The 25461-nt window shown below is 57.6% G+C and overlaps 1 protein-coding gene across 18 annotated transcripts in view; it reads left to right on the top strand.

Moving 5' to 3' along the window:
* The window catches only part of TNK2 (tyrosine kinase non receptor 2), a 46318-nt gene extending 22674 nt beyond the window's left edge, over window positions 1-23644 (top strand). For 2 of the 18 annotated variants that reach the window (XM_059162986.1, XM_059162998.1), the window contains exons 2-16: window positions 4984-5164; window positions 6235-6305; window positions 8228-8449; window positions 9460-9612; window positions 10089-10366; window positions 11807-11933; window positions 12326-12472; window positions 12557-12651; window positions 17497-17691; window positions 19033-19124; window positions 19688-19810; window positions 20463-21817; window positions 21939-22034; window positions 22218-22345; window positions 22816-23644. In XM_059162986.1, coding sequence (XP_059018969.1) covers window positions 5002-5164; window positions 6235-6305; window positions 8228-8449; window positions 9460-9612; window positions 10089-10366; window positions 11807-11933; window positions 12326-12472; window positions 12557-12651; window positions 17497-17691; window positions 19033-19124; window positions 19688-19810; window positions 20463-21817; window positions 21939-22034; window positions 22218-22345; window positions 22816-22822 — 3252 coding nt within the window. In that variant the 5' untranslated portion in view covers window positions 4984-5001 and the 3' untranslated portion in view covers window positions 22823-23644. The other 16 variants (XM_059162995.1, XM_059162996.1, XM_059162983.1 and 13 more) reach the window with 15 other exon arrangements.
* Window positions 23645-25461: the final 1817 nt, after the last annotated feature.

Raw genomic sequence — 25461 nt, 5'->3', positions numbered from 1 at the left:
AAGGCAACCCCAGGGGAGGGGGTGGAGATTCCTCACCCCCACAACCCCCCCTTGCTGTTGGCTGGACTGCCCCACTCTGGCAGGCTGCCGGACTCCTATTTCCGTCGGGCACCAGGGTAACGGGGCCACATTAGGGTCTGAGCCAGGAGACGCCCAGCCAAGGCTGGGACTTGGAGATGGGGGAGGGTCTCTGAGGGGTCTGCCTACAGGGCCCGAAAATGACTGTCTGGGGCCCAAGCCCCCAACTCAGGCTGTCTTCTAGCCCCCACAGCCCCAGACAAGCCCAGGAGTGAGGGGTATCTGTCCCTGGGAGCCTGTAGCCCCTCTTTGTACATTGCTGCTTGATTCACATAGCCCCCACCCTAAAATCCCAGGAGTTGTCTGCAACTATGGGGGTTGGGGTGGAAGCCAGAGACAGGGGGCCTTGTGTATGGGGAGGCAAGGGGGGCCAGCGCGGGTGGCTGGGAGGAAGAGTCCCCCCATTCCAGCCACCCTCTTGGCAGTGATTCAGAAAGGTCCTTTTTCAGCCTGTGTCAGAGCTGCTCAGCTGGGGAGGGAGGGAGGAGGGAGGAGGGCCGTCAGGCGGGGGAGCCAGGGAGTAGGGCTGAGCTGTGACCACTGCACTAAAGAGAAGTCAGAGAAACAGGACAGAGCACCCAGGCTGCAGCCAGCCCGGAGAAGAGCTAACCTGCTCCTGCCAGACCAGCCAGCTGTGGAAACAGCTGTGCAGCAGAGAAAAGGGGCCCGCCCTCTTCTTCTGCCCCATTTCCCACCCTTGGTGTGGGATTTGGGGAACTCCTGGGACAGACCTCTGGTCAACTTCCATTCTGGGCAGAACCTTGAATTCAGGAGCTAAAGTCCCTGCTCCCCCACTTCTTGGGCCAGAGCCCCAGTGACCTGGTCAGGGGGTCCAACTTCGTGGAGATGCCAGCAGCTCGTCGGTTCCCTGGCCTAGAGCTCTCCTTCCCTCTCCTGGCCAGACTACGGCGACGCCTGTACACAGTGAGTGGGGGCTGGGGGTGTGAGTAGGACTGACTGGGGACTGGGCCAGGCCCCCCCGCAGAGCCAGCAGTTCACTGAGGGGTAGAGTACAGGAACGGGAATGGCTGAGGACTTGATAGGGGTTTTGGGCTTAGGGCCTCTCCCCTCGGCCCTTGCATCCTGGTTGGCCCCTGCATCCTGGTTGGTGCGTGTGTTAGAAAAATGTACGAGGGAAGTGTGCGCCCCAGGAGAGTGCTGTGCCCTGCGTCAGACATAGGTGTGGGACTGCAGGTGTGCTGGGGGCCAGGCACACGCAGAACTGGAGAGTGTGAGCAGGGTTGGGGAGAAGCTGGGCCAGTGCTCTCCCCATGCTCTGCAGACAAAGAAAGTTGCTGTGGAAAGGGCACTTAGCCGAGGGGAGGGGGCTCGTCCAGCGGTAGAGTCAGGACTGAGACCCTGATTGCTTCCCCTCACTGGGATCCCAGTGTTCTTCTAGTTCCCCGCACACCCCTACGCAGAGCAGCCCAGTTCCTGGGGCTGGAGAAGCAGGGAGGGGAGTGTCCCGCTGAGCAGGGAGATCTGTTCGCTGGTGTCTCAGGGAAGAGAAGCAGGCCAGGCTGGGCTTTCTGAGCAGCTTCAGGGGAAGGGCTCTGTGTCTCCCCCAGTCCTGACCACCTAGGGCATAGCTTTGAGCTGTTCTGAGGAGCAGCTGCCTCCAGGGGAAGGTGGCAGTGAGGAGCCTGGTGAAACTTGGAGCCTGGGCAAGAAGAGGAGAGGGGTCTTTAGACTGCTTGCCCTGCTGGCAGGCACATGTTGGGGCACACAGCGGGTGCAGTCCCTTTGGTCCAGGGACAGGGTAGTGGTGGTGGAAGTACTGGCTAGGCCGCCGAGAGCTACAGTCAGTGATTTTTCGCAGTGTGCCCTTGGGGCCTTCTTCTGGAAAGCGACAGCTTCCTGCCCTCTCATATCCACGCTCCCTTGTGTGTAACAGATAGTTTAGTTGAGGAGAGGTGAGTTAATGCAGCAAGATGCTTAGAACCGTGCCTGGCGTATAATAAGTGGAGTTCAGGTGTCAGAGTTATTTTTACTGTTACTCTTCTTCAATTAAATTATTAGAAATATGTCCTTTTTACCATGTGTATAGTCCCGCCAATATGATGTCACCTGTAGTTTGAAGGAGACACAAAAGTGAGGATGATGTTTTAGGTATTCTGATATGTTGGGACGTTCTGACAGGAAGAAGCAGTCAGCGCTGAGCCCTTCAGTCAGTGTGGAGGCCGCGCCTGCAGGTGCTGACTGAGAGGGGAGTTTTGAAATCATAAAGGCAGGTTGCCTTCAGTGACATTTTTCTGACTAGCGAATAACTTGCAGTGAGTTCTGAACAAAACAAAGGCCAGTTTTCCCTCAGCTTATGCGTTAGTTCCATTGGAGGAGGGTTCAGTGTATATTGAAACTGCAAAATAACTTTTGTTCACATGTAAGATGGGATTCAGTTCTAGGTTCAGATGATCATAAACCTGTTTTTCACCTGCATGAACTAAGTTGTGTGGGATGTGGGACAGTGAGTGAGATTGCCCTGTATGTTACAGGATAACTTGTGTTCTTATCTTCCAACCACCCACGATATGCCTCTTGTGGACCCCCAACATGATGACAACCAAGAATGTCCCCTAGGGGGCCGTCCAGCTCTCGGGAGAACCATCTGGGTAAAGGGTCACAGCTTGAAGTTTGGAACACCCCTGTGGCTCAACTGCCTTTGCAGGGGGGCGGGGGGGCGCAGGTTTGAACTGAGGGCCTCTCTATCCCATGGGTCACTCTTTGTACTGCCCTGAACTGCCTGGGGGTCTGAAGTCCTGGCACTGGGCTGGCAGTGCCATGGGGAGTTGTGGGGGCAAGAGATGCGTGGCGGGCCTGAGCTGTCAGTGTCTGCTTTTCTGAGAGCGCCTGGTGGTGAGAGCTGGGGCCCAAGGCCACCTCTGACTTGTTGGAGAGCGGTTGAGTGGTCGCTGGCCTTTTCCCTCTCATGGTTCTTCTTTGGTAGGGAACTGAATGCGGGTCAGCCCTCAGCTCTGTGGTATCTTACTTGGACAAGGATGGGTTTGGGTTTAGTCCGTCAGGTTATTTCATTTCAGGGGGGCCCCTGTGTCCTCCTTCTCTAGGCCGCAGAGAGTGTACGTCACAGGTTGCTCCCTGGTGGCCCATTGGCTGATTATAGCCTACACTTGTATTTTGCTTGGCCAGCACAGAATACATATGCGTGTGCACGCGTGTGTGTCTGTGTTTCAGGGTTGAATTGGCTGACATAGTTAAAAAGTTAGGAGAAAGATGTAATATTAAGTGAAAACAAGGAAGAGAATGGTGTGGCTGATGGGTGAATGTTGGGAGAAACATTCTGGAAGGATACGGAGAAGTCATTTATGGCAACTGGCTTTGGGGGTGGGGGGCTATGTGACTGTGCAGGAGTGCAGGGGGATGAGAATTCATGGCTCCTGTGTGCCTTTTGAATATTTTACCATGTGCATATATTACCTTTTCAAAAAGAATTTTAGTGGCGATATTTCACATCTAGATTCAGATTTCCAGTATTCCTTGAAAAAATTGGAAGCTTTAATGACGCTGGACAGTAGTCTGTAGTGACAGCGGTCAGTGGAGCTAAGCAGGGCTGCCTCTTTGAGCCGGCATCTAAAAGTCCACCCCAGGGGCACCTGGTTGGTTTAGTTAAGTGTCTGCCGTCGGCTCGGGTCATGATCTCACAGTCCTGGCATCAAGTTCCACATTGGGCTCTCTGCTCAAAGCTGCGCCTGCTTCTCCCTCTGCCTGCCGCTCCCCCTGCTTGTATGTCTGCGCTGTCTCTCTCAGTCAAATAAATAAATAAAATCTTAAAAAAATAAATAAATAAAAGGCCACCCCAGCCTCTGCTCCCTTTTTATCTTTCGCTTGTGTGGTCCTTTCGGGCACTCAAGTGGTCTCCTGTGGGATGGTCTTCGGATTGGGAGGGGAGGCTCTGCTGATGTCAGGCATTTGGTGGAACTCAGAGCTCATCTAGTCCACAGTGCTTTCTCTGGGGTCCATCAGGTCTGGGGACCCTATGGGTGGGTCTCAAGGGACCCTGTACCCCACCAACTAAAGTACATGTATATATGTATATTAATTAGGCTTTACACCGAGCATGGAGTCCAGTGCGGGGCTCAAACCCATGACTGTGAGATCAAGACTTGAGCTGAGATCAAGAGTTCCCACTTAACCAACTGAGCCACCCAGGTGACCCTAGGAAATTTTTATTTTTATTTTTATTTATTTATTTTTTTTTAAAGATTTTATTTATTTATCAGAGAGAGAGAGAGGGAGAGAACAAGCACAGGCAGACAGAATGGCAGGCAGAGGCAGAGGGAGAAGCAGGCTCCCCGCTGAGCAAGGAGCCCGATGTGGGACTCGATCCCAGGACGCTGGGATCATGACCCGAGCCGAAGGCAGCTGCTTAACCAACTGAGCCACCCAGGCGTCCCGGAAATTTTTATTTTTAAGTAATCTTTATGCTCAGTGCAGGGCTTGAACTCACAGCCCTGAGTGAGTCACATGTTCTACTGACTGAGCCAGCCTGCTACTCCTCCCCAGTTTTTTAATGAAAACCTTGTAAGAATGTATCTGTTTTCCTGGAGACACAATCAGTAGTTTTCGTGGTTCTCATAGGGTTTGTGCCTCTGAGAACAGTGGTGGCTCTCTGGTCACTCAGCCGCAGATGCAGTTGGGACTTAAGACCCCGACGCCAGGGCTTGGGCTGTATTCCGGCTGTCGCAGCTCAGTCCTTGTGGCCAGTGGGAAGAGTGCACAGGGCTTGCATGGCGTTCTGTACAGTTTGGGGGAGCGGGCAGGCGATTTGGGCCCTTCGTTGAAGCAGCTTAGCAGGAGGTGGGTGAGCCCAGGGCCCTCGGGGAGGGGTCTCCCCCCCCCCCCCCGCCCACACCCTAGGTCCCTGAGCCGTCCCTACCCCTCCCCCCGCAGAGGCTGGGGAGCAGCAGCATGCAGCCGGAGGAGGGCACGGGCTGGCTGCTGGAGCTGCTGTCCGAGGTGCAGCTGCAGCAGTACTTCCTGCGGCTCCGTGATGACCTCAACGTCACCCGCCTGTCCCACTTCGAGTATGTCAAGAATGAGGACCTGGAGAAGATCGGCATGGGCCGGCCCGGTAGGTGGGGACATTGGCCTTGCCGCTTGCTTCCCCACTGACCGTTCACCTCTCTGCCCTCAGGATGGCCAAGTGCGTGGAAGAGCCCTCCTCCTGGCTTGGGGTGGCAGAGCCGAGGACGCCCGTGGCCTGTCCTGGAGCCCCCATGGTGGGCTGGAGGGCCATCGGTAGATGCCGCGCACCGTGAGCGCAGGAGAGCAGTTGGCAGTGGGAACGGTGACCTGGAGCTGGAGGACAAGGCAGTCTTAGAGCTCTGGAGACTTAGGATTAAACATACACCCTTTCTGGCTTGTTCAGACATTTGGGGATGCATTCCTTCAGCTCCTTCTCCACTGTGAATGTGGACTTGAGTCTGCCCTGCTCACCATTCTGAACCCCAGAGGGGCCGGGGTCCAGAGATCTGTGTGACTAGGAGAAGATAAGAAACCCTCAGATGGTTAATTTTGGTCCATTTTTTCTTAATCTGTCTCTTTCTCACAAAGATCTGCTGTACAGTGAACTCATTCTGTCTCTTTCCCATGAACCACGATCTGCCATGTCAGTTGAGCTCATTTTTTTCCTATGTATTTATCCTAAAAGTACTGACTATAACATCTAGAAGCAATGGTATTTATTCCTTGCATTAGAAACTTATTAGTACATTCAGCTTAAAATAGCTAAATAAGTAATAACATGCTAAAGAAGACATTGACATAGGCTAGTTTTGGCTTAGATAGTTGGTATCTGATGCCAGGAACATAATAAAATGGGAGAAAAAACTCAAAAGTGGGCAAATTCTACCCATTACCATTATTTTTTTTTTTCTTGAATGCTGGAAAAAGACCACTGTTGTTCAATTTTGGTGGTTAAACGCCTCCCTCTTGTTCCAGAACCACTGCCTAGATGTGGAATGCGTCTGGTTAACTGTGGCCCCTGGTTGGTTGGAATGGTCTGTTTCCTGGTGTCACTGTGCTGGGCAGTACCTAGTGGTGGATGCACCCCAGGGGGACCAAGGAAGGATGCAGCTGGGCAGCTTCTCTGGGGGATATGAGCTACCTTAACAACATCTGAAACCCCTTCCTTCCCCGCAGGCCAGCGGCGGCTGTGGGAGGCTGTGAAGAGAAGAAAGGCCATGTGCAAACGCAAGTCTTGGATGAGCAAGGTGCGTGGATGAGGAGTGAGATGGGGCGGGCAGCCGCGCAGGCCTCCCTGTGAGGTCAGTCCTGGGGATCTCCCCCGAGCCCAGGCAGGTGTGATTTGTACCTGGTCCAGACCTCCCTCCTCCAGGGTCTTACTGGGCAGGGTGCCTACAGAACTGCCCAGCTAAGTGTCTCGTCCCCACTGGAGAGGGCATGTGAGTAGCCCGTGTGCCGTGATGTCTTCCCGCCCCCGCCCGCTGTGCAGTCGCCTTGGGCGTGGAACAGGCACTTGCTGACAAGCATGAGGTAACCTGAGCCCTTCCTCTGTCTGCCTCTTGGGGCCAGTGTCCAGGGCAGAGTGGTGGGGACTGTCTGGACCCAGGACATCTTTGCCTGGCTTCCCTCCTCCCCCACTTTCTCTGGTCGGCAGGGGGTTTCTCTGGTCATCTGGGCCTGCTGACAGCTTCCTTCCCCACTGCCTGCTCCCCTTCTCCCTTTGTCCTAATTTGGGTCTCTGAAGTGGTGAGTCCCTGGTCTGACTCAGTGGAACTTTGCCCATTGTCTGGAAGACAATGTGAGAGGAAGTGAACCAGCCAGGGCCTTCCCTCCCTGCTTCTGGCCTCAGGGCTGGGGTGGGGGGTGGGCAGGGCAGAACAGTTGGACCAGGATTGGGCAGCAGAGATTTCCTGGCTGTGATCTGGCCAAGGGGCTGTCTCTTGGGACTCTGTGGCCTTTTCTGGGGACATTGTCCTGGTCCCTTGCCCAGGTTTTAGGGAAAGATGAGTTTGTTGGGTGGATAGAGGCAAGAGGGAAGAGCTGTGCAGAGCGCCTGGATTCAGGGGTGGTGGACCACCCCATAGGACGTCTTCAGGTTGGTCGGTGAACCTGTCCGGACCTGAGGCCTGTGTTCAGAGGGAGTGCGGGCGACACTTGTCTAGCTCACCTCATTGGGCAGTGGAGAGGGTCCCTTAAAATAAAGGCTGTGAAGGGCCTTTTTAGCTGAACACTGCCTGCAAACATAAGGTAGTTTAGTTACTGGGAGGAGGGACAGAGCAGAGCCTAGAAGAGGCCTTCATATTGGAGACACCTCCTAACCCATACAGATAAGGCTCTGCCAACCTTTGGGGGCCAGGGGCCCAAATGGATCTCTGGAGCCTGAGGCCAAGGCTTCGGATGCCCCAGTGCAGAGGGCCAAGTCAGATCGATGGGGCCAACTCTGCTATTCAAGGCCTCCTTCCTCCTGTCCCCCGACCTTTGGCCCTGTCCCTCCACAGCCCAGGCTGCAGAATCCCCTCCAGTCTTCCTTTCTCAGCTCTCAGCTCTAGGCGCCCCTCCAGGAGCTCAGCTGTCTTCCCAGGCCTTGCTTCATCTGCAACCCCCCTCCTCCCGCACACACACACACACATTCATGGTCCAGCCTCAGGCTCAAATTATCCTCTCCCCTGGCAGGATGAAGGGCAGTCAGCTCCCCAGGGAGGGTGGAGACAGACAGCGCCAAATGGGCAACCCAGAGAAGGGGCCAGGGCTAAAAATGGAAAGGGAGGTGTTTGTGGAGGGCCCCTCGGGCTCCTGCCCATCTGCTCGGGTTAGGGGCTGGAGTCTGTGCTTGGGAGGGGGACAGGGAGGGACAGGTGGTGCAGAAGATGGGTCTGGAGGGGCTTTGGGCTCTCTCTGACCCCACAGCTGGGTGTGGGGCCACAGCAGTCATAAGCCGCATGCCTGTCAGTCCATTTCTGGCACATACCCTGAGGCTACACTGAGACTGTGGGTTCCTGTTTGAGGGTGTGGTCTAGAGGAGGGGAGGGCCTCCAGCCCGGCTGCCCCTTGGCAGCTTGGCAAAGCCAGGACCTCTCTGGAGGCCTAGTTGACGATCCTGTGGGGCAGGGCTCAGTGACCTGCTCCGGGACCTCAGGCTTCCATCTGGCCCCTGGCTGCCTTTAAACAGGTGTTCAGTGGAAAGCGACTGGAGGCTGAGTTCCCTCCTCATCACTCTCAGAGCACCTTCCGGAAGACCTCACCCACACCAGGGGGCCCAGCAGGGGAGGGGCCCCTGCAGAGCCTCACCTGCCTCATTGGGGAGAAGGACCTGCATCTCTTCGAGAAGCTGGGAGATGGTTCCTTTGGCGTGGTGCGCAGGGGCGAGTGGGATGCCCCCTCGGGGAAGACGGTGAGCTTTCTGGGTCCAGTGGGGTGCGGCAGAGGGACAGGCCTCTATGAGACTCTGGCATAGTGTCCCCAATGCTGCCTCTGAGGCAGGTCTTTCCCCTCTACTGGGATGTGAATGGGGCTGGGCATAGGTCGGAAAGGGGCTTGCTGTGGACTCCATGCTCAGCTTTTAACTAGACACGTCTCTTTCTTTTTTTAAGTTACAAAAATAATGTACTTATTATAAAACTTCAGAAATTATTTAAAAAATACGAAAAAACAGTTGTTTGTAATCCCACCACTCAGGAAGCAGAGTTGGCATTTCAACTTAGTGAGTTTTTATGAATGCACAGACCTATGTAACCACTGCCCCGATCGTGACAGAGAACAGTCCCAGCACCCCAGAAGGCTCCCTCTTGTCCCTCCACTGAGTGTCCTCTTCCTCCACGGGAAGCACTCTTTTGATTTTTCTCACTATAGGTTCGTTTTTGGCCATATATGTAGCTTTTTGGGAATATATGTGTATATAAACATATATACACATATATTTAAGACTTCATTCATTAGAGAGAGACAGAGTGTGCACAAGCGGGGGGTGGGGGGTGGGGGGAGAGGCAGAGGGAGAGGGAAAAGCAGATGTAGGGCTTGATCCTAGGACCTGGAGAACATGACCTGAGCTGTAGGCAGATGCTTAACCCACTGAGCCACTAGGCGCTCCTTTTGGCATTGTATTTACAGTGTTTTCCTTCCACACCAAAAACATTTTTAGTAGTCCATTTATGACAGCATTTTAATACTCTGTCACCACACTGATCATCTCTTCTTGTCGAGTTGCTCTTTCACCTGGGCGTTTCCCCAGGAAGGGGAGGCCCTGCCCCAGCCAGGCCACAGGCCCCTGTGACGTCCTCGCCCACCCAGATGAGCAGACCCGAGTCAGGGCTGTTTGGACTGAGTCGGAGGGAGGAGCAGGCTGGCGCAGAGCACTGGAGCCCGGCACCTGTCCTGACCCCGCCCCATCCCCACCCCGGGCAGGTGAGTGTGGCTGTGAAGTGCCTGAAGCCTGACGTGCTGAGCCAGCCCGAAGCCATGGACGACTTCATCCGAGAGGTTAACGCCATGCACTCACTGGACCATCGCAACCTCATTCGCCTCTATGGCGTGGTGCTCACGCCACCCATGAAGATGGTGAGTGCTGCAGCTAGTGGCCGGGGGCTCAGGCAGGGTCTCTGGGCCCCCAGATCTGCCTGTCCCCCCTGCCTGCGCTGGGCTTCGTCCCTCCACCCTGATGAAGGATGCGTGGGTCTCCTACCTGATGGGGCCGGGCCTGGTTCTGTGGCCACTGGAGCCTGTGTCTATCTTTGGGTTTTGTTTGTGCTCACTGGCAGAGAGTTGCACTCATCAGAGGGGCTGGCCTTAGAGTTTCATTTTTAGAATTTTCTAATCTGAGCCTCTGCGGTTGCTTCTTTCGGGGTCTCGGGTTCCCACGTTACCTGGAGGGAGAGGCTTGGGGAGCTGGAGAAGGCCTAGAGGTCCCCAGAGGACAGGCCAGGGAGGAGCATGGCTTTGGCCTTCAGCAGAGGAACTGGGAACCCAGCATGGGGAATGGGGGAATAGGACGGGCTCTGCCACACTGACTCCTCCTGCCTGCCCCATGGCCTCAGGTGACAGAGCTGGCGCCGCTCGGATCGCTGTTGGACCGGCTACGCAAGCACCAGGGCCACTTCCTCCTGGGCACTCTGAGCCGCTATGCTGTGCAGGTGGCCGAGGGCATGGGCTACCTGGAGTCTAAACGCTTCATTCACCGAGACCTGGCTGCCCGGAACCTGCTATTGGCTGCCCGTGACCTGGTCAAGATTGGGGACTTCGGGCTGATGCGTGCGCTGCCCCAGAATGACGACCACTACGTCATGCAGGAGCATCGCAAGGTGCCCTTTGCCTGGTGAGGGACAGGAGCTGCCAGCTCATCGGGTCTGGGCACTGCCCTGCTCCATCCCGGTCCCTGCATGCCCCGGCCTCGGAGCCCCCCAGGGCTTCAATGACAACAGTAGCCTTTGTCTTTTCTGGACCTTGGGTGCCTGTCTCGTGTGTAGTCCATCCACTCATCCATCTAGGAATTCTCTGGGCCTATGTGCTGGGTAGTGTGATGCACAGGGGTGAGGACTGTGGGGGCTCGGAAGGGCTTTCTGGAGGACTCCGTAGGAAGCTCCCGAAATGTCTGCAGTTAGCCAGGCAGACTGGTCGGCAAGTACGTTCCAGGGAGAGCTAGCCTCAGGCAGGGCTGGACCATGCCGGGCCTGGGGGACTGACAGGGACTTTAACCTGTGCGTGGAGGGTACCTGACCCTGTGCCAGCCCTTGTGTGAGCTTCTCCTTGCTTAAGCCATCGTGGTCCATTGCTTCCAGACACCCCTGAAGGACTGTGGTCCCCTCTTTGGGCTGCAAGGAGTAGGCCTGGTTCTCCTTGCCAGAAGATCCTTCTAACCCGGGTTGCATGGCCCCCTCTAATTAATAACCTACTTTATATGTGGGGTGACCACACATTCCGGACTTTGCCTATTGTTCTGGAATCAATAACAGTGCCCCCTTCATACCCAGGCATCCCAGGTGGGGTGGTAAATGATGAAGTCCCCTCATGACAGCCACTGTGAGACGAGCAGGTTATTGTCACTCCTGTTTCACAGATGAGGAACATGAGACTTGGGGATCTTGAGTGACTGTCCCCATGTCCCGCCCCCTTGGAGTGGCAGGGCCACCTCTCCAGTCCCAGGAGAGAGTCTCTGGTTCTGTTAGGTTGGCTTGCCCGACACCCTGCACCTTAGCCCCCCAGGGAGTGCCCTTCTGCTGCCTACACTGTGTGGCATTTCTCTGTCTCACCCAAAAGGGAGTCCCAGAGGGAGTGTGGGATACTTGGGTGAAGCTAGTATAACTGTTTCCAGCCATTTCGGTTCTTCCCCAGACCCTATCCAAATTTCCCACCCACACCTTCCTGCTGAAATGACCCAAATCCCAGGATTCTGCCCCAAATCCGGAAATTGTCCTCCTCCCACCACAGTTAGAAAACAGCCTGAGATTTCATCCCATCTCCTCCCCCTCACTGACTCTTGGAACCCCTGACCTCCCCCCACCCCCAACTGCTTCCCTGACCTGCAGACTTCCCCCTCATCCCGCCCAGGCTCCAGGGGAATAAAGACATGAGCATAGATGATTTTCCACAAGTCTGTGCCTCCCCCAGTCAGTAAGTCCTGTCCCTGATCACTTCACTCATGTCACCAGTACCTACTGGTGAGCCTGGCACACAGGCCCACCACATGTTGAGTGAGTGTTTAATGTCCGGTGGGCGTGCTCTGAGAGGCTTTCTGTGTGACCTCTGCTTCTGTCAGGTGTGCTCCTGAGAGCCTGAAGACACGTACCTTCTCCCATGCCAGTGATACCTGGATGTTTGGGGTCACACTGTGGGAGATGTTCACTTATGGCCAGGAGCCCTGGATTGGTCTCAACGGCAGTCAGGTGAGGGGCCGGAGATGCTCTCCCTACGGGACGGGTGGGGGTCGATTGGGTTCCCTGTTGGAACTGGGTCTTACTCACTAGGACCCTGTCCCCCCTGCCCTGTGGCCTCCTATGACCTCCCAGATTGCTGAACAGAGAGAAGGGCCCCTGATGGTGAGGAGAGGACCATACTGGGGCTGGCTTACCTTTTTTCTCTTGCCATGGCCACCTACCCAAGAGGCCCCAGCCAGAGGTTGAGGGTCAGAGGCCCGGGGATAGGTTCCTGGAGACTTTTTCTCTGGGGTCCAGGCCTGGCAGCCCACAGCTCCAGGAGTTCCATGGGCTGGAGGGAAGGTGGGAGGCGAGGATCTGGGGGCTCCGCTCATGTTCAGACTGTGCCACCCCACTTCCAGATTCTGCATAAGATTGACAAAGAGGGGGAGCGTCTGCCACGGCCTGAGGACTGCCCCCAGGATATCTACAATGTCATGGTTCAGTGCTGGGCCCACAAGCCAGAAGACAGACCCACCTTTGTGGCCCTGCGGGACTTCCTGCTGGAGGTGAGGGGAGGCCGGCACCATGGGGCTGGGGTATCCGGGTAGGGGTCAGGCCCAGGCTGGGCAGTGACCTGTGTCGGCCCCCAGGCCCAGCCCACAGACATGCGGGCCCTCCAGGACTTTGAGGAACCAGACAAGCTACACATCCAGATGAACGATGTCATCACCGTCATTGAGGGAAGGTAGGGAGAGCAGGGTTGCCCCTGCACTGCCTCAAGGGGTACGGGGTGGGGATGGCAGAGAGCTCTGCTGCCTCCATGGTTCCCATGACAGCATAGGGTGGGGGGAGCCTGAGCTGTGCAGTAAGGGGAGGATAGGCCTGGCTTGGCTCTGGAGTGCCTGGGGTTAAGTACCAGACGCTGCCGCTCCAAGGGAATGTTCCTGACCAGCACCACCTCCTTTACCCTTTCCCTACTCGGCTCCAGCCCTGGCTGTGTGGGTCAGGGCCAAGCTGCTGTGACGGTGAGGCGTAGGAAGTGGCTCAGTTGGCCTCGAGGCCACAGCTAGGGACTCTGGAACTCTTGGACATTCCTCTCATCTTCTTCCCCTTCCCTTCCCGCCTCCTCCCAGGACAGGGACTCTTGACTACCCACCTGAGTGCCTGTCAGTACCCCCAAAGCAACCCGCTCTCTTCCTGGCAGCCTCTGTCCTCCCACTGAGCCCCACTGCCCCTTCCCAGGGCTCCGCTCCACTCTCTGCTGGGCTGCCCACATGGGATCCCAGAGCCCTCTGTTCCTGAGCTCTCCCCACAGCCAGACACCTGGGATGCTTGCCTTTGCCTCCAGGCGGCATCTCCTGAGTCACGTCAACTTCCTGCAGCCCCTGTTGGAGCCCTTCTGCCCAGGAGGCCCTACCCATCACTCACCCCACCCTCTGTTATCTGATCCCCAGGGCAGCTGAGGAACTGGTTGGGGCAGCGCAGGCTTGAGGTGCCTTTGGGGTAGGGGGTGAGCATGGAGGACCAGGAAGAGGAGCGAGGCAGAGGAAATCCCCTGTGCTCCCAGCTTCTGTGACGCATGGCCAGGCTGGGGGGTGGGGGGTTGAGGGCAGGGGTCGCTTCTCATGGAGCCCTTTCCCTGGGCCTCAGGTTTGGGGATCTGAGCTCATAGTTAAGTCCTGTCCCCATGGGGGTTGGTAATGGAGGAGAGCTTCTGGGTTGAGTCAGAGTGATGGAGTGGGCCTTGGAGCCCAGGGTGCTTCTGGGGACACACACCCTGCCCTCACTGTGGCCAGACCAGGGCTCCCCTAGCCTTTGGGCCCAGTATCTGGAAATATAGATGACATATCAGCGAGTTGTGGGGATGGAGGTTTGGGGAATTAGTGGTGGTGGACAAAAGCAGAAAGCTTCTAGGAGGTGAGAGGCCCCCAGATCAAGAAGGTAGCTAGTCTCTGGATTTGAGCCTGGGGGCCAGGCAGGGGACTATAGGCATGGGTCTCTGAAGAGCATTCTGGAAATAGGAAGATGCCCCATCTGGAGGGGCATGGCAGGGCCTTAAGTCGGAAGTCTGGACCCATATCATTCTCACCTTCAGGAACCTGAGGACCTTGGACCTGACCCTTTTTGTGCACCATAGCCCTTGGGTCTTTATTTCCTCCCAGTCAGTGGGGGCCCAGTGTTCCTCAGAAGGTGACTCAATTGCTGCTTGTGTTCTGGAGTGTGTGTCTCAGGAGCTGGTGGCCTGGGTTTCCACCAGAGCAGGGCGGGTAGCAGGCGGGGCCCCGGGGGAGCCACTCCTTTTGGGAGGCACCGTGGTCGTGCCCTGCCCCACCCTTGCGTCCCAGGCCTTGGTTGGCCCCAGCTGCGGGCGGGCTCTTGTAGCTGCCTGCCAGTGTGAGCTCCCTGGCTCCCTGGGCTCCTCCTCCATGGCCCGCACCGACTTGGACCATGGTGCCTGCACATGGTTCCTGGAGCTGCTCAGGAGGTGGGAGGTGAGGGGCAGCCGGCGAGGCTTTGGGGGTGGGTCTGTGTGCTTTCACTCTGGCCCCTTGTTTTCTTGGTGCCTAGATGTCTCTGTGTTTGTTTGGCTGACTCTGTCTCCACATCTCTGGGTGGAGGGTCTGGGCTTGTACGCATGGTTCTCTGGTTCTCTGCTTTCCCGTCTCTTAGCCTGGCTCGCAGCTCTGTGTCTGTTTCTCTGGCAACCGTGGGTTCCCCTTGCGGAAGCAGTGCCGAGTCTGGGATCCCCTTGTCCATAGCTCGGGGCTTCTTGGGGTGCCAGGCAGTGGGCAGGAGAGGACACCCAGATGCTCTGTCAAACTTGTGAGGTGCTGTCTAGATGGAAGGACAGATGACGGGCGGGTCTTTTCCAGGGGAATCTTGTTTGGAAGCTGGGATGGCTGTAGCACTTCCGTGTTCTGTTTTTATAGAACTAAAGAAGGTAGACAGGTGTGGAAATCTATTTTCAGGGCCTTGGCCTGGCCTGGTCCTTGGAGCCTCTGCTTCCAGGGGTAGGGTGAGGGGGAACCAGGGGCCTGGGTGGTCCAATACCAGGGATGCCTGGGTCACTCAGAAGTGAGTGGGACTGTGTTTTGAGCAAAATATTTAAGCAACAGTTATAAGCCGTTTCTGGGCTGGACTACCTTGGGCCAGGACTGGGTGGGGGCTGAGATTTCCAGAAGCTGGTCCCACGTAGAAGCGGGCAGTTCTCAGTTCAGATCTAGGTTTCCCAGGTGCCACTCAGCTTCTTGCCTGTTCCTGGACGCCAACAGGCAGCAGGAGACAGAACATTTGTTTGTGCCAGAGGTGCTGGGCCCTGGTCTCTTTCCCCGGGGACTTCTATCTGCGCAGCAGTGTCTGCCCACAGTGGGCCTGACCCCTCCCATTGCTGTGGAGACTCAGGTCCATTTGTGGGGCGGGGGTGGGGGGGTGGGGGGAGGGAGCATGGGTGTGGCCAGTGCATGCCGGGTGGGATGGGTGACCTCCCTGTGTGAGCCGCTGGTGCCTGGGTCCCACCAAACCTCGGAGGGGGTCGGTGGGCAGCACAGGAGAGCGTCGGCCATCTCAAGAGTTACGTCTTGTTGGGAGGGTGACGCTGCTGAGTGTGCTTGGGATGTGACTCCCAGAGTGTCTTTTTTCTAAGCGTGCTTTGCACCCCCAACTCCCCTCCCCGGGGAGCAGAGTGTGGAAACTGATGTCAGGACTCTCAGTGGGCCCAGTGCTGTTGCTCGGCCATACCCACAATAAGAGGAGGGGGCTGGCATCTGTCACTCTCCTACGTGGGTCCAGAGGAACCCCTGTGTCAGGACTTCAGCTGTCCTGGCAAGAGGCAGGGGGTGGAGGGAGGGACCTCCTGGCAATCTCACCTTGCTCAGGGTCCACAGGGGGCATAGGGCACAGGGCAGACCTGTCTACAGAGCAGACCTGGCTTGGATGTGATTCGGTTCTCCACAGGACTGTGTTTCTGCCTCAGCCGCCTCTCTCACCCAGGTTAATATGCACCTCTGAAGAGGCGTAGAGAGCAGAGTCTATTGTCCAGTCTGGTTGGGCATCCGAGAAGTTTGTGGAGAGGCCTGCAGAACCCAGGGCACCAGTGGGCACAGAGGGGAGGGGAGACCAGCAGCAGAGTTCCCTAGTGGCAGACGTCCCTCTTCACCCTGCTTCATGGGCAGATGTCAACCTCAGCCTGCCAGCCACCCCGCCCCGCCTGCGGTGCTGGGTTGGGGGGCGTTTCTCTTCTTGGAAGGGCCCTGCTATATTTTGATGGCTTTGTCCCTTTGTCCCTTCCTGGGTGTTGTCCTCTCTTCTTCCTTCCTCTTCTGCCCTTCCCACCCCAGGGCAGGGAGTAATCACAGGGTTGCTGTGTCTGGTGGTGGGCTGGTCTGCGGTCCTGTTTAGAAGGAGGCTGGCTTCCCAGCCCTCCCCTGCCCCACCTCTTGGCTTCCTGAGAACTGCTGGACTCTTGGGACTTGACCTGTGACCTCTAGAGCTGGCGGTTTGAGGTCATGCTGCTCCCAGGGGGCCATGTTACCTTCCAGAGGAGGCTCCAGGAGCTCAGCCTCCATCCCCCCTCGGCCCAGTTTGGAGGAGACCTTTATGCTCCTGGCCTTGCAGGTGGGGGTTGACTGGGTATGCACACGTGGTGCACAGCAGCATGAGGCTGTCCTTCTCCTGCCTCAGCTTGGATTCTGCCCACGTCGTCAGGTGTAATGAGCCCAGCGGCAGATAAGGGAGCTGCAGCCTGCCATTTGAAGTGTCCAGGAGGGCCCCCTCCTGCCCTGACCCCCACCCCAGGCCCGGGCTTAGGCTGCGTCAGCAGAGATCAGAGTGAGGAGCTGGGTCCCACAGTCCAGCTACACTGGGACGCTGGGTCCCTTTCTAGACCCCTGTATTTAAGACAAGAGTGGCGTTCCCAGGAGATGACTGGGGTTAAGGCGAGGGTCCCACAGCCCTGCTGAGAAGTTGCAGAAGGCACTGGAGATGCAGAACTGGTAATGGGATGGAGTGAATTGCTTTGAGGGCTTCCAGGTGCATGAGGGGCTGCGTGCAGGAAATAGAGTGTGGTTGGAGGGCTTGGTTCCAAGCTGAGTGCTGAGACCATGGTGCTCCTTTGGACCCTGCAGCTCAGGATGCCGGGAAACTGGCGGAAGAGTAAGGTCCGGTGGCCAGAGGGTGGGGGTTCAGGCCTTGCCGAGAGGAAGGAGGTGAGGCAGCTTTGTAGGAAGGGTGCTGGCTTGCAGACTAACAACTGAATTTGAATCCGGGGTCTGCTATGATCTTTCTGGGAACTGTAGGCCAGTCCTGTCACTTGTTTGAACCTGTTTCCTTATTTGTAAACTGTAGGAAAAGCTGTCTGACCCACTTAGGTATCTTGGGGTAAGGTGTGTGCAAACAGCTGGGCCCTGTACCAAAGGAGTGACTGGTCTTGGGGCTGATAGCAGACCCCACTGGGCTCAAGGTTGTAACTCTCGGGGCCCTTCTGCCCGGCTGTTCAGATAGCATGGCTAGAGAGCTTGGTATGGGAAGTGTCCCGCTCCCTGTCCCCATCCCTACATGCCCTGGGGTTCATCATGTCATCTCTGTTGAGCAGGGCTGAGAATTACTGGTGGCGTGGGCAGAACACACGGACGCTCTGTGTAGGGCCCTTCCCGCGCAATGTGGTGACTTCCGTGGCTGGCCTATCGGCCCAGGACATCAGTCAACCCCTGCAGAATAGCTTCATCCACACAGGACATGGCGACAGCGACCCCCGCCACTGCTGGGGCTTCCCCGACAAGATCGACGAGTGAGTGCGATTGGGGGTGGCGATCACCTATGGCTCTGGAGTCATAGGCTCTTGCTGGCTTCCGAGGTCCTTGTCACAGCCGTGAGGCAGAGGGTCTCTTACTGCCCAGAAGCTGTTCCCTGCAGGCAGAACCGGGGTTAGGAGCTTGGGCTGGAGACACACTTCTGTTTGGTGGAATCCCCCACCCCTGGTGCACTGACCTTAGGAAAAGGGACTGGGAACAGCCTTCCGAAGGAGCTCAGCAGGGAAGCTATGATGCTCCCTAGTGTTTATGTAGAAGCTTCCCTTCTTGGGCTGCTAGAGTCCTGGAGACTGAGCCTGTGGGCCCAGTGGTAAAGTGAACTCGTGTTCCCAGACTCAGGGGCACAAAGCTCCCTGTGGGAGGATGCCAGTTGAAAGGTTAGGCAGCACCCCCACCTGCTTGCCAACTCTGTACCGGCGAGGGGTCAGTCCCCTTTAAGCAAAAGGATGAGGTCATTGGGGGGCATCTGGGGAGGACATGGAGAAGAATTAGTCATTTCCTGAGTGCCCTGACCCAGGGAGCCACCTGGCAGCTCCTCTCTCCGCTGGCCCTAGGGGGCTTCCAGGCAGCCCTTTCTCCTCTGACTTCTCCTGACGTTTGGCTCTGCCCTGAGAGGCCTGTGAAGCAGGCCTTCCCCCCCTTCCCCTCACACGCCAGAAGTGAAGCCCTGCAGAGCAGCTGGTGTCGCTCACCTCCCAAGAGCCAGGCTCGGGCCTGAGGGAATTGGGGCGAGGTGTGGAGACGCCTTCCGAAAGGAGGCCCGGTGCCCTCTGCCCTGCTCATGGCGTGCTGTGGCCGGCCCAGCCCCATTCCTCTGGGCTTTAATCAGCCCAGTGACTAAGTCCCAGGGCCTGACAATCAGCACGGGGTTGGAGAGGGTGAATCGGGAGCGGGCCAGACAGCCCGGCCCCTCCTCCACCTGGCCGTGGGGCAAGAGTGTACCTCCTGCCCACCCTGCCAGGGTCGTGTGGCTGGGTGCTCCCAAGAGGGCCGGCAGGTGGCTGACAAGTGTGGGTGGGGTGCCCTAGCCATTGCGGACAGCAGCTCTGCTCCTGGAGGCCCTTCAGCCCAAGCCTTTCAGCCTGCACTCAGGACTTTTGCCCTGCCATCTCTCTGTGACCCCTGTCCCTGGGATACAGTTTGTGGGGAACTGCGGGGAGTTGGAAGTCCTGTGCTCCCGGCCCAGTCTGTGCAGGGCTTGGACAGGATGGTTCCCGCCACGTGCCCAGGGTCTTAGTCTCCACCTGAGGTTTCTCCACGGTCGCCACTGCACAGCCTTTCCCCTGCTTCCCTCCTCTGACTCGGTTGTCTCCCCACAGACTATACCTGGGAAACCCCATGGACCCTCCTGACCTGCTGAGTGTGGAACTGAGCACCTCCCGACCCACCCAACATCTAGGAAGGGTGAAAAGTAAGAACCCAGCCCCTCCCAAGTTCGTCAGCTGCCCAGGAAGAGGTACTGTCCTCACCGGGCACGCTGAGCCGGCTGCTCTGGCTCTGGGACAGTTGGGTCAGGGCTGCTGGGGGACAGCTGAGCCCTGGCTCCGGCTGGCTGTGGGGTGGAAGATGAGAGGCAGCTGTATCCGCCGAGGTGGGCACCCAAGGCCAGTCCTGTACTGGCCTGCCCACCTCAGCTTCCCTCCGCCCTCCTCCCCGCCGTGCTCAGATCCTGGCTTTCCTCACTCCCCCTAATCCTGCTGTCCTCTCCCGAGCCAAAACCACCCCACGGGCTTCACGCTGGCCAGGAGCCTCATCCATCTCCCGGATCCTGTGCCTGTCGTTCCGGAACACGGTTCCCCCCATCCTGCCGCCCCACTGCTTCCCATTGCTGTTGGGTTTGTACGTTCATGCGCCCCTACTCACTGCTCTCTCTCTGTCTCTATCCACGCTCTGCCCTCCTGTCTGGCCCTCTTCCCTCCCACCCTCTGTCTGTCCCGCTCCGCCCCTCTGCTCTCCGCACGGCCTTTCTTGCAGGGCAGCCTCCGCCTCGCCCACCTCAGCCTGCCATCTTCGCTCAGAGTAAGTGGGGCTGCTCTCGGTGCCTTGGCCCCTGCCCCCGTCCCCTCTCTCCTCTCATTCCTCCTCTCCTTCTGGAAGGTACAGAGCCCCAGTGGGCTGGCTGGGTGGGAGTGGGTGTGGGGTGTGTGCTGTGAGCTTTTGCCGCTAACCTAGCCCAGCATGCCTGCCTCTCCCCCGACCCCTAAAAGCTTGGGCTTCTGGAGCAGGTGTGTGGTCCTGGTGCCCACCTGTTCCCCCATCAGCTGGCCCTGGCGCACTCCCTTTGGGACCTGCAGAGGCGGCTGCGTCTGGGCTTTTGTGGTGTTTGGTCAGGAGCTCCGTGCTCTGCAGGGACAGCGCCAGCTGCCCTGGGTGGTGGGTGATTGCCTGTAGCCTCCATTCCGCACTAATGGTGTGCCGAAACGGGGTGGGGGTAAGCAGGGACTGACGGGGCCCAGGAGCCTGGGGTATTTGGGGGGTCTTGTGTGTTGGGGTGTCAGGCTGCTGCAGGGTGTTGCTTGCTCTAGCCGAGATGGAGGCAGGGTCGCGTCAGCCCCCTGAGAGCTGGCAGTGTCCAGAGCAGTTTCTGTGCTCCTGTTGGAATAGGGTTGGTGTGCACTGAGAATTTTGGCAGCCGAGGGCTAACCTCTGGGGGCAGTGGGAGTGGGGAGTTGCGAATGATACTTGCCTTTCTTCCCCTGTCCCCCTGTCTGACACTGCCTTCCTGGCGGGGTCTCCCTTTCTATCCTAGAGCCAACCTACGACCCCGTGAGTGAGGATCAGGACCCCCTGTCCAGCGACTTCAAGAGGCTGGGCCTTCGGAAACCAGCCCTGACCCGTGGGCTGTGGCTCGCAAAGCCCTCGGCTCGGGTACCGGGCACCAAGGCGGCTCGAGGCAGCGGGGGTGAGGTCACACTCATTGACTTTGGTGAGGAGCCTGTCGTGCCTGCCCCGCGGCCCTGCGCACCCTCACTGGCGCAGCTGGCCATGGACGCCTGCTCCTTGCTGGACAAGACCCCGCCACAGAGCCCCACACGGGCCCTGCCCCGGCCGCTGCACCCCACACCCGTGGTGGACTGGGATGCGCGCCCGCTGCCCCCACCTCCCGCCTACGACGATGTGGCCCAGGATGAGGATGACTTTGAGGTCTGCTCCATCAACAGCACCCTTGTGGGTGCAGGGGTCTGTGCAGGGCCCAGCCAAGGGGAGACCAACTACGCCTTTGTGCCTGAGCAGGCACCTCTGCTCCCTCCCCTGGAGGACAATCTGTTCCTCCCGCCCCAGGCAGGGGTCAAGCCGCCCAGCTCTGCCCAGACCGCACAGATCTTCCAGGCGCTGCAGCAGGAGTGCATGCGGCAGCTGCAGGTCCCGGCGGCCTCCCTGGGCCCTTCTCCTGGCCCAGCCCCAGTGGGTGAGGACAAGCCCCAGGTGCCCCCCCGCGTGCCCATACCCCCAAGGCCCACTCGCCCACGGGGCGAGCTGTCTCCGGCCCCCTCGGGTGAGGAGGAGCTAGGGCGGTGGCCCGGACCTGCCTCCCCTCCCCGGGTGCCTCCCCGGGAACCCCTGTCCCCTCAAGGCTCGAGGACCCCTAGCCCACTGGTACCACCTGGAAGCTCCCCGCTGCCAGCCCGGCTCTCCAGCTCACCGGGGAAGACCATGCCCACCACCCAGAGCTTCGCCTCCGACCCCAAGTATGCCACACCCCAAGTGATCCAGGCGCCTGGCCCACGGGCGGGCCCCTGCATTCTCCCCATTGTCCGCGATGGCAAGAAGGTCAGCAGCACCCACTACTACCTGCTGCCGGAGCGCCCACCCTACCTAGAACGCTATCAACGCTTCCTGCGGGAGGCCCAGAGCCCTGAAGAGCCGGCCCCTCTGCCTGTGCCTCTGCTGCTGCCCCCGCCCAGCACCCCAGCCCCTGCCGCCCCCACGGCCACTGTTCGACCAATGCCCCAGGCCGCCCCAGACCCCAAGGCCAACTTCTCCACCAACAACAGTAACCCAGGGGCCCGGCCACCAGCCCTGAGGGCCACGGCTCGGCTGCCACAGAGGGGCTGCCCTGGGGATGGGCCAGAGGCTGGACGGCCGGCAGACAAGATCCAGATGGTGAGTGCTGGGCCCGGGTGCTGGGGTGGGGGGCAGGGGGCGGGAAGAGGCCCCAGGGCCCCAGGGCCCCAGAGGAATGGGCCCAAGCGGAGCTGACGGGTAGGTGGGTGGGTGTGCCCAGCTGCAGGCCATGGTGCATGGGGTGACCACAGAGGAGTGCCAGGCGGCCCTGCAGAGCCACAGCTGGAGCGTGCAGCGGGCTGCCCAGTATCTGAAGGTACCGCCACCTCCCGCCCACTCTGGCTTTCAGGGACCCTGAGGACTGGTTCTGCTGCACTTGCCTCCCCCTACCCCTCCCCACCAGCCTGCCTCTGGCTCTCCTTTGCCCCCACCCTGGCCGCCCCCGGCTGCCGCCCTTCAGCCCCGGTGTGTCCCATGGCACCACCCTCTGCTCCCTCAGGTGGAGCAGCTCTTTGGGTTGGGTCTGCGGCCGCGGAGTGAGTGCCACAAAGTGCTGGAGATGTGCGACTGGAGCCTGGAGCAGGCCGGCTGCCGCCTTCTGGGCTCCTGCGGCCCTGCCCACCACAAGTGAGTGAGCCCCGGCCTGAGAAACCGTGTCCCAGCAGGCATCGCGCCAGGGGACAGTCTGGCCCCTCGTGGGCCACACACTCGGAGGCGGGCCGCAGCCCCGAGCCAGGACAGGAACAGCTCTGGGGGAGAGCCGTTTCTCCTGAGTGCCTGTAGACTACTTAGCCCCTTGGTTCAAATGAACTAAAGAGTAAGAGGGAACTGAAGCCTCTCTCATGGGGCTTGTTTACTGTGCCTGTCGCCCTCTGATTGGCTAATAAACAATACTGCTGTTCTCTTTATTATTATCATCATTATTAATGATAAAAAGCATCCCAGGATGATCAATTCCAAAATTACTGCTGACTTTGCAACTGATGAGCCTAGCACCAAGAGGCCTTCTCGTGCCCACCCACGTTGGACGTTCCCTGCTCTGTTGCATCCACCCCTCTGTTGATAGAGGCCATTTCTGGTTGTTTCCCACCCTTCAGGCGCTGAGATGTCGGGAGAGCCAGAGGGTCTGCTCTGAAGGAATCACTTGAGCCTGTCCATCTGACAAGGGTGGGGAGAGACCCTGCCCGGGCCTGGAGGACCTGCTGCCACTCGCTGCTCCTAGCGGCAGGGCAAGGCCAAGTCTGCGGGAGACTGGGAGCCCCGCCTTGCCATCCCTCCCTCACCCAGTGCTGTCCCTGCAACTTTGGATCAGCCCTTGGTGCCCTTAGCCAAGGGGCGGGAAGAAGCCCTGTGAAGGCAGGCCTGGTGGCGGCCTCAGCATGCCCTGCAGCCAACCTGCCTCTGGCTCCAGCCCTGGCTGTGGGGCCTGTGGCCGGAGCGTGTCCCCAGGCTCTGCTGACCGGGAAGCCAGGCTGCACCCGTGGAAGGAGGATGTGTTGACCACACAGAAAGGGGGACCAGTACCCACAGGCCCTCTGCAGGGGAGGGCCCTTCTCCAGGGATCCCCTGGTGGGCTGTTGGGGTGTTGGGGGTGTCAGAGAGAATGTGACTTGTGACCTCGCCATGGATACGTTATGGGACTTGGCTGGTCTTAGGATCTTGTGCCTGGAAATAGCCCTAAGTGGCTCAGGAAGCAGAGCAGGGGTGCCAGATTGTTCTCTGGCAGGGACCAGGGCCCAAGGCCCCAGGGTTGGAAGGAGACCAAGGGGGCAGCTGCCCTGGAGGGACACCAGAGCTTCCTCTCTGACCCAGCTCCTCCCCTATGCTGTTCCGTTTTCCTGCCAGCCTCTGCCGCCAGAGTTGCTGCCCCAGCTATGGATCCCTGCTTCTTCCAGATAAATAAAGCTAGTTTCTATTTTATGTTAACTTACTTGTGCCTGCCTATTTCTTTGCCTCTTGGTCAGCAGCCCAAGGCCCCAGGGCTTCCCAGGCCACCATCTGTCCAGGCAGCAGGCCCTGTGGCGCCACCTGTGGACCAAGAGAGGGAGGAAGTGCGGCCAGGGACACCCTTCCGGCTCCCTCCCCTTCAGGGCTGGCAGAGGGGCAGAGCCTCCACGATGCAGACCTGTACTTACAGTCCCTCTGTTCTTGCTCTAGAGTTCCCAGAAGGCAGGGTATACTGCAGGGGAGAGCTGGCGCAAAGCCAGAAATTTCTGTAACAAGGAAAGCTTCAATAGGTGTTTTAATTTTGTTTTTCTGAGTATTTCATGTGGTTTAAAGTTCAGAAGGTATCGAGTCTCTAATGAAATCTCCCACCCCAGCTGCATCCTCCCCACCCCCGCCGCCAGAGGCTGCCTTCCAGCATCAGAGTCTTTTCCACTACAGTATTTTGAGGAGTTCATAGCCATACTGAACGAGCATCCCCCTTCTTGTTTGGGGTTCCATGGCTGTACCATGGTCTGTTTAACAAGGCCTCACAACCATTGCTGCAATAAAACGGCACATGCGGATTAATTTTCACTTACGAGTCAATCTGAAAGATAGGATCCCAGGAGCAGAGCTCCACGGTCAGAGTATGTGCTTTCATGATGAGTCTTGCTGAATGGCTGTCCATGGGGGAGGTGGTTCCGGCAGCCACAGCTACCAGCGCAGGAGAGCTTTCCTTGCGTTACTGAGCTTTCTGATTTTTGCTGGAGAGACAGGTCTCCCTAGCTTTAATTTACATTTCTCTAATGAGGGCATACACACAAAAAATTATTTGGGCCATTTGTATTTCCTTTTCTGTGAGCCACCTATTAATACCCTTGACCCATTTAAAAGGTAAATGATTAGTCTGTTAGTGGTTCTTAGAAAATGACTGGATCAAGGGAATTAGCCCTTTGGGCTTAACCATGCCTCTGAGCAGGATGAGAGCTAAATCATGGAGAGGAAGCTGATGGTTTAGATTTGTTAAAAACACAAAGACCACTTAGGATGGTCTGGAGGCTGTCTGTGAATCTGCTGCTCCAGGCTGGCCTGCGCCGCAGGCCCTCAGGCCTGGGAGGTCTGGAGCCTTCAGATGGAGACGTGTTTAGCGTACCCTGTGTGCTAAGTTAAGAATTCAATTATATTTAACTGCGATTAAAAAAAAATGCTTATTTTTAAAGATTTTATTAGAGAACGTGTGAGTGTGTGAGCACAAGTTGGGAGTGGGAGAGGGAGAAGCGGACTCCCTGCTGAGTGGGAGCCTGATGGGGGGCTCCCAGGACCCGGGGATCATGAGCTGAGCCCAGGTCGGATGCTCGACTGAATAAGCCACCCAGGCATCCCTAAAAATATTTGGTCACAGTGTATCACCAAAGAGAAGAAGTTAATATTAAGTTAATTTGGGGCTTTGCTGTTAGATCCAGATTCCATTCCAGTTGTCTGATCTTGGAAAAGTTACTTAACCTTTCCAAGCCTATAACCCCAGGGACAGTCATCCCTGCTTTTTAGAATGGTTGCACAGATCAAGTATTTCGCTTAGTGTGTGGACCATGACAAGTACCCAGTAAACTGTAATCATTGTACGTTTTATTTCTTCATGTTCCTGCTGTTTCTCATTACTCGCGGACCACAACTCTGGTGTACACACACTTGTCTTCTCTTCCCATTTCCCTTAATATCATTTTGTTTTTAAAAAATTTGTTCTTTTGCTACAGAGTCATTCCTTTTTGTCACTCATAGACATTTTCAACTTCATTTTTTGAAATGTTGTTTCTTGG

The sequence above is a fragment of the Mustela lutreola genome, chromosome 2 (genome assembly GCF_030435805.1).
Source record: "Mustela lutreola isolate mMusLut2 chromosome 2, mMusLut2.pri, whole genome shotgun sequence".
NCBI classification, from domain to species: Eukaryota; Metazoa; Chordata; class Mammalia; order Carnivora; family Mustelidae; genus Mustela; species Mustela lutreola.
The sequence above is the reverse complement of the archived record's forward strand: the minus strand, read 5'-3'. Positions and strand labels throughout refer to the sequence as shown.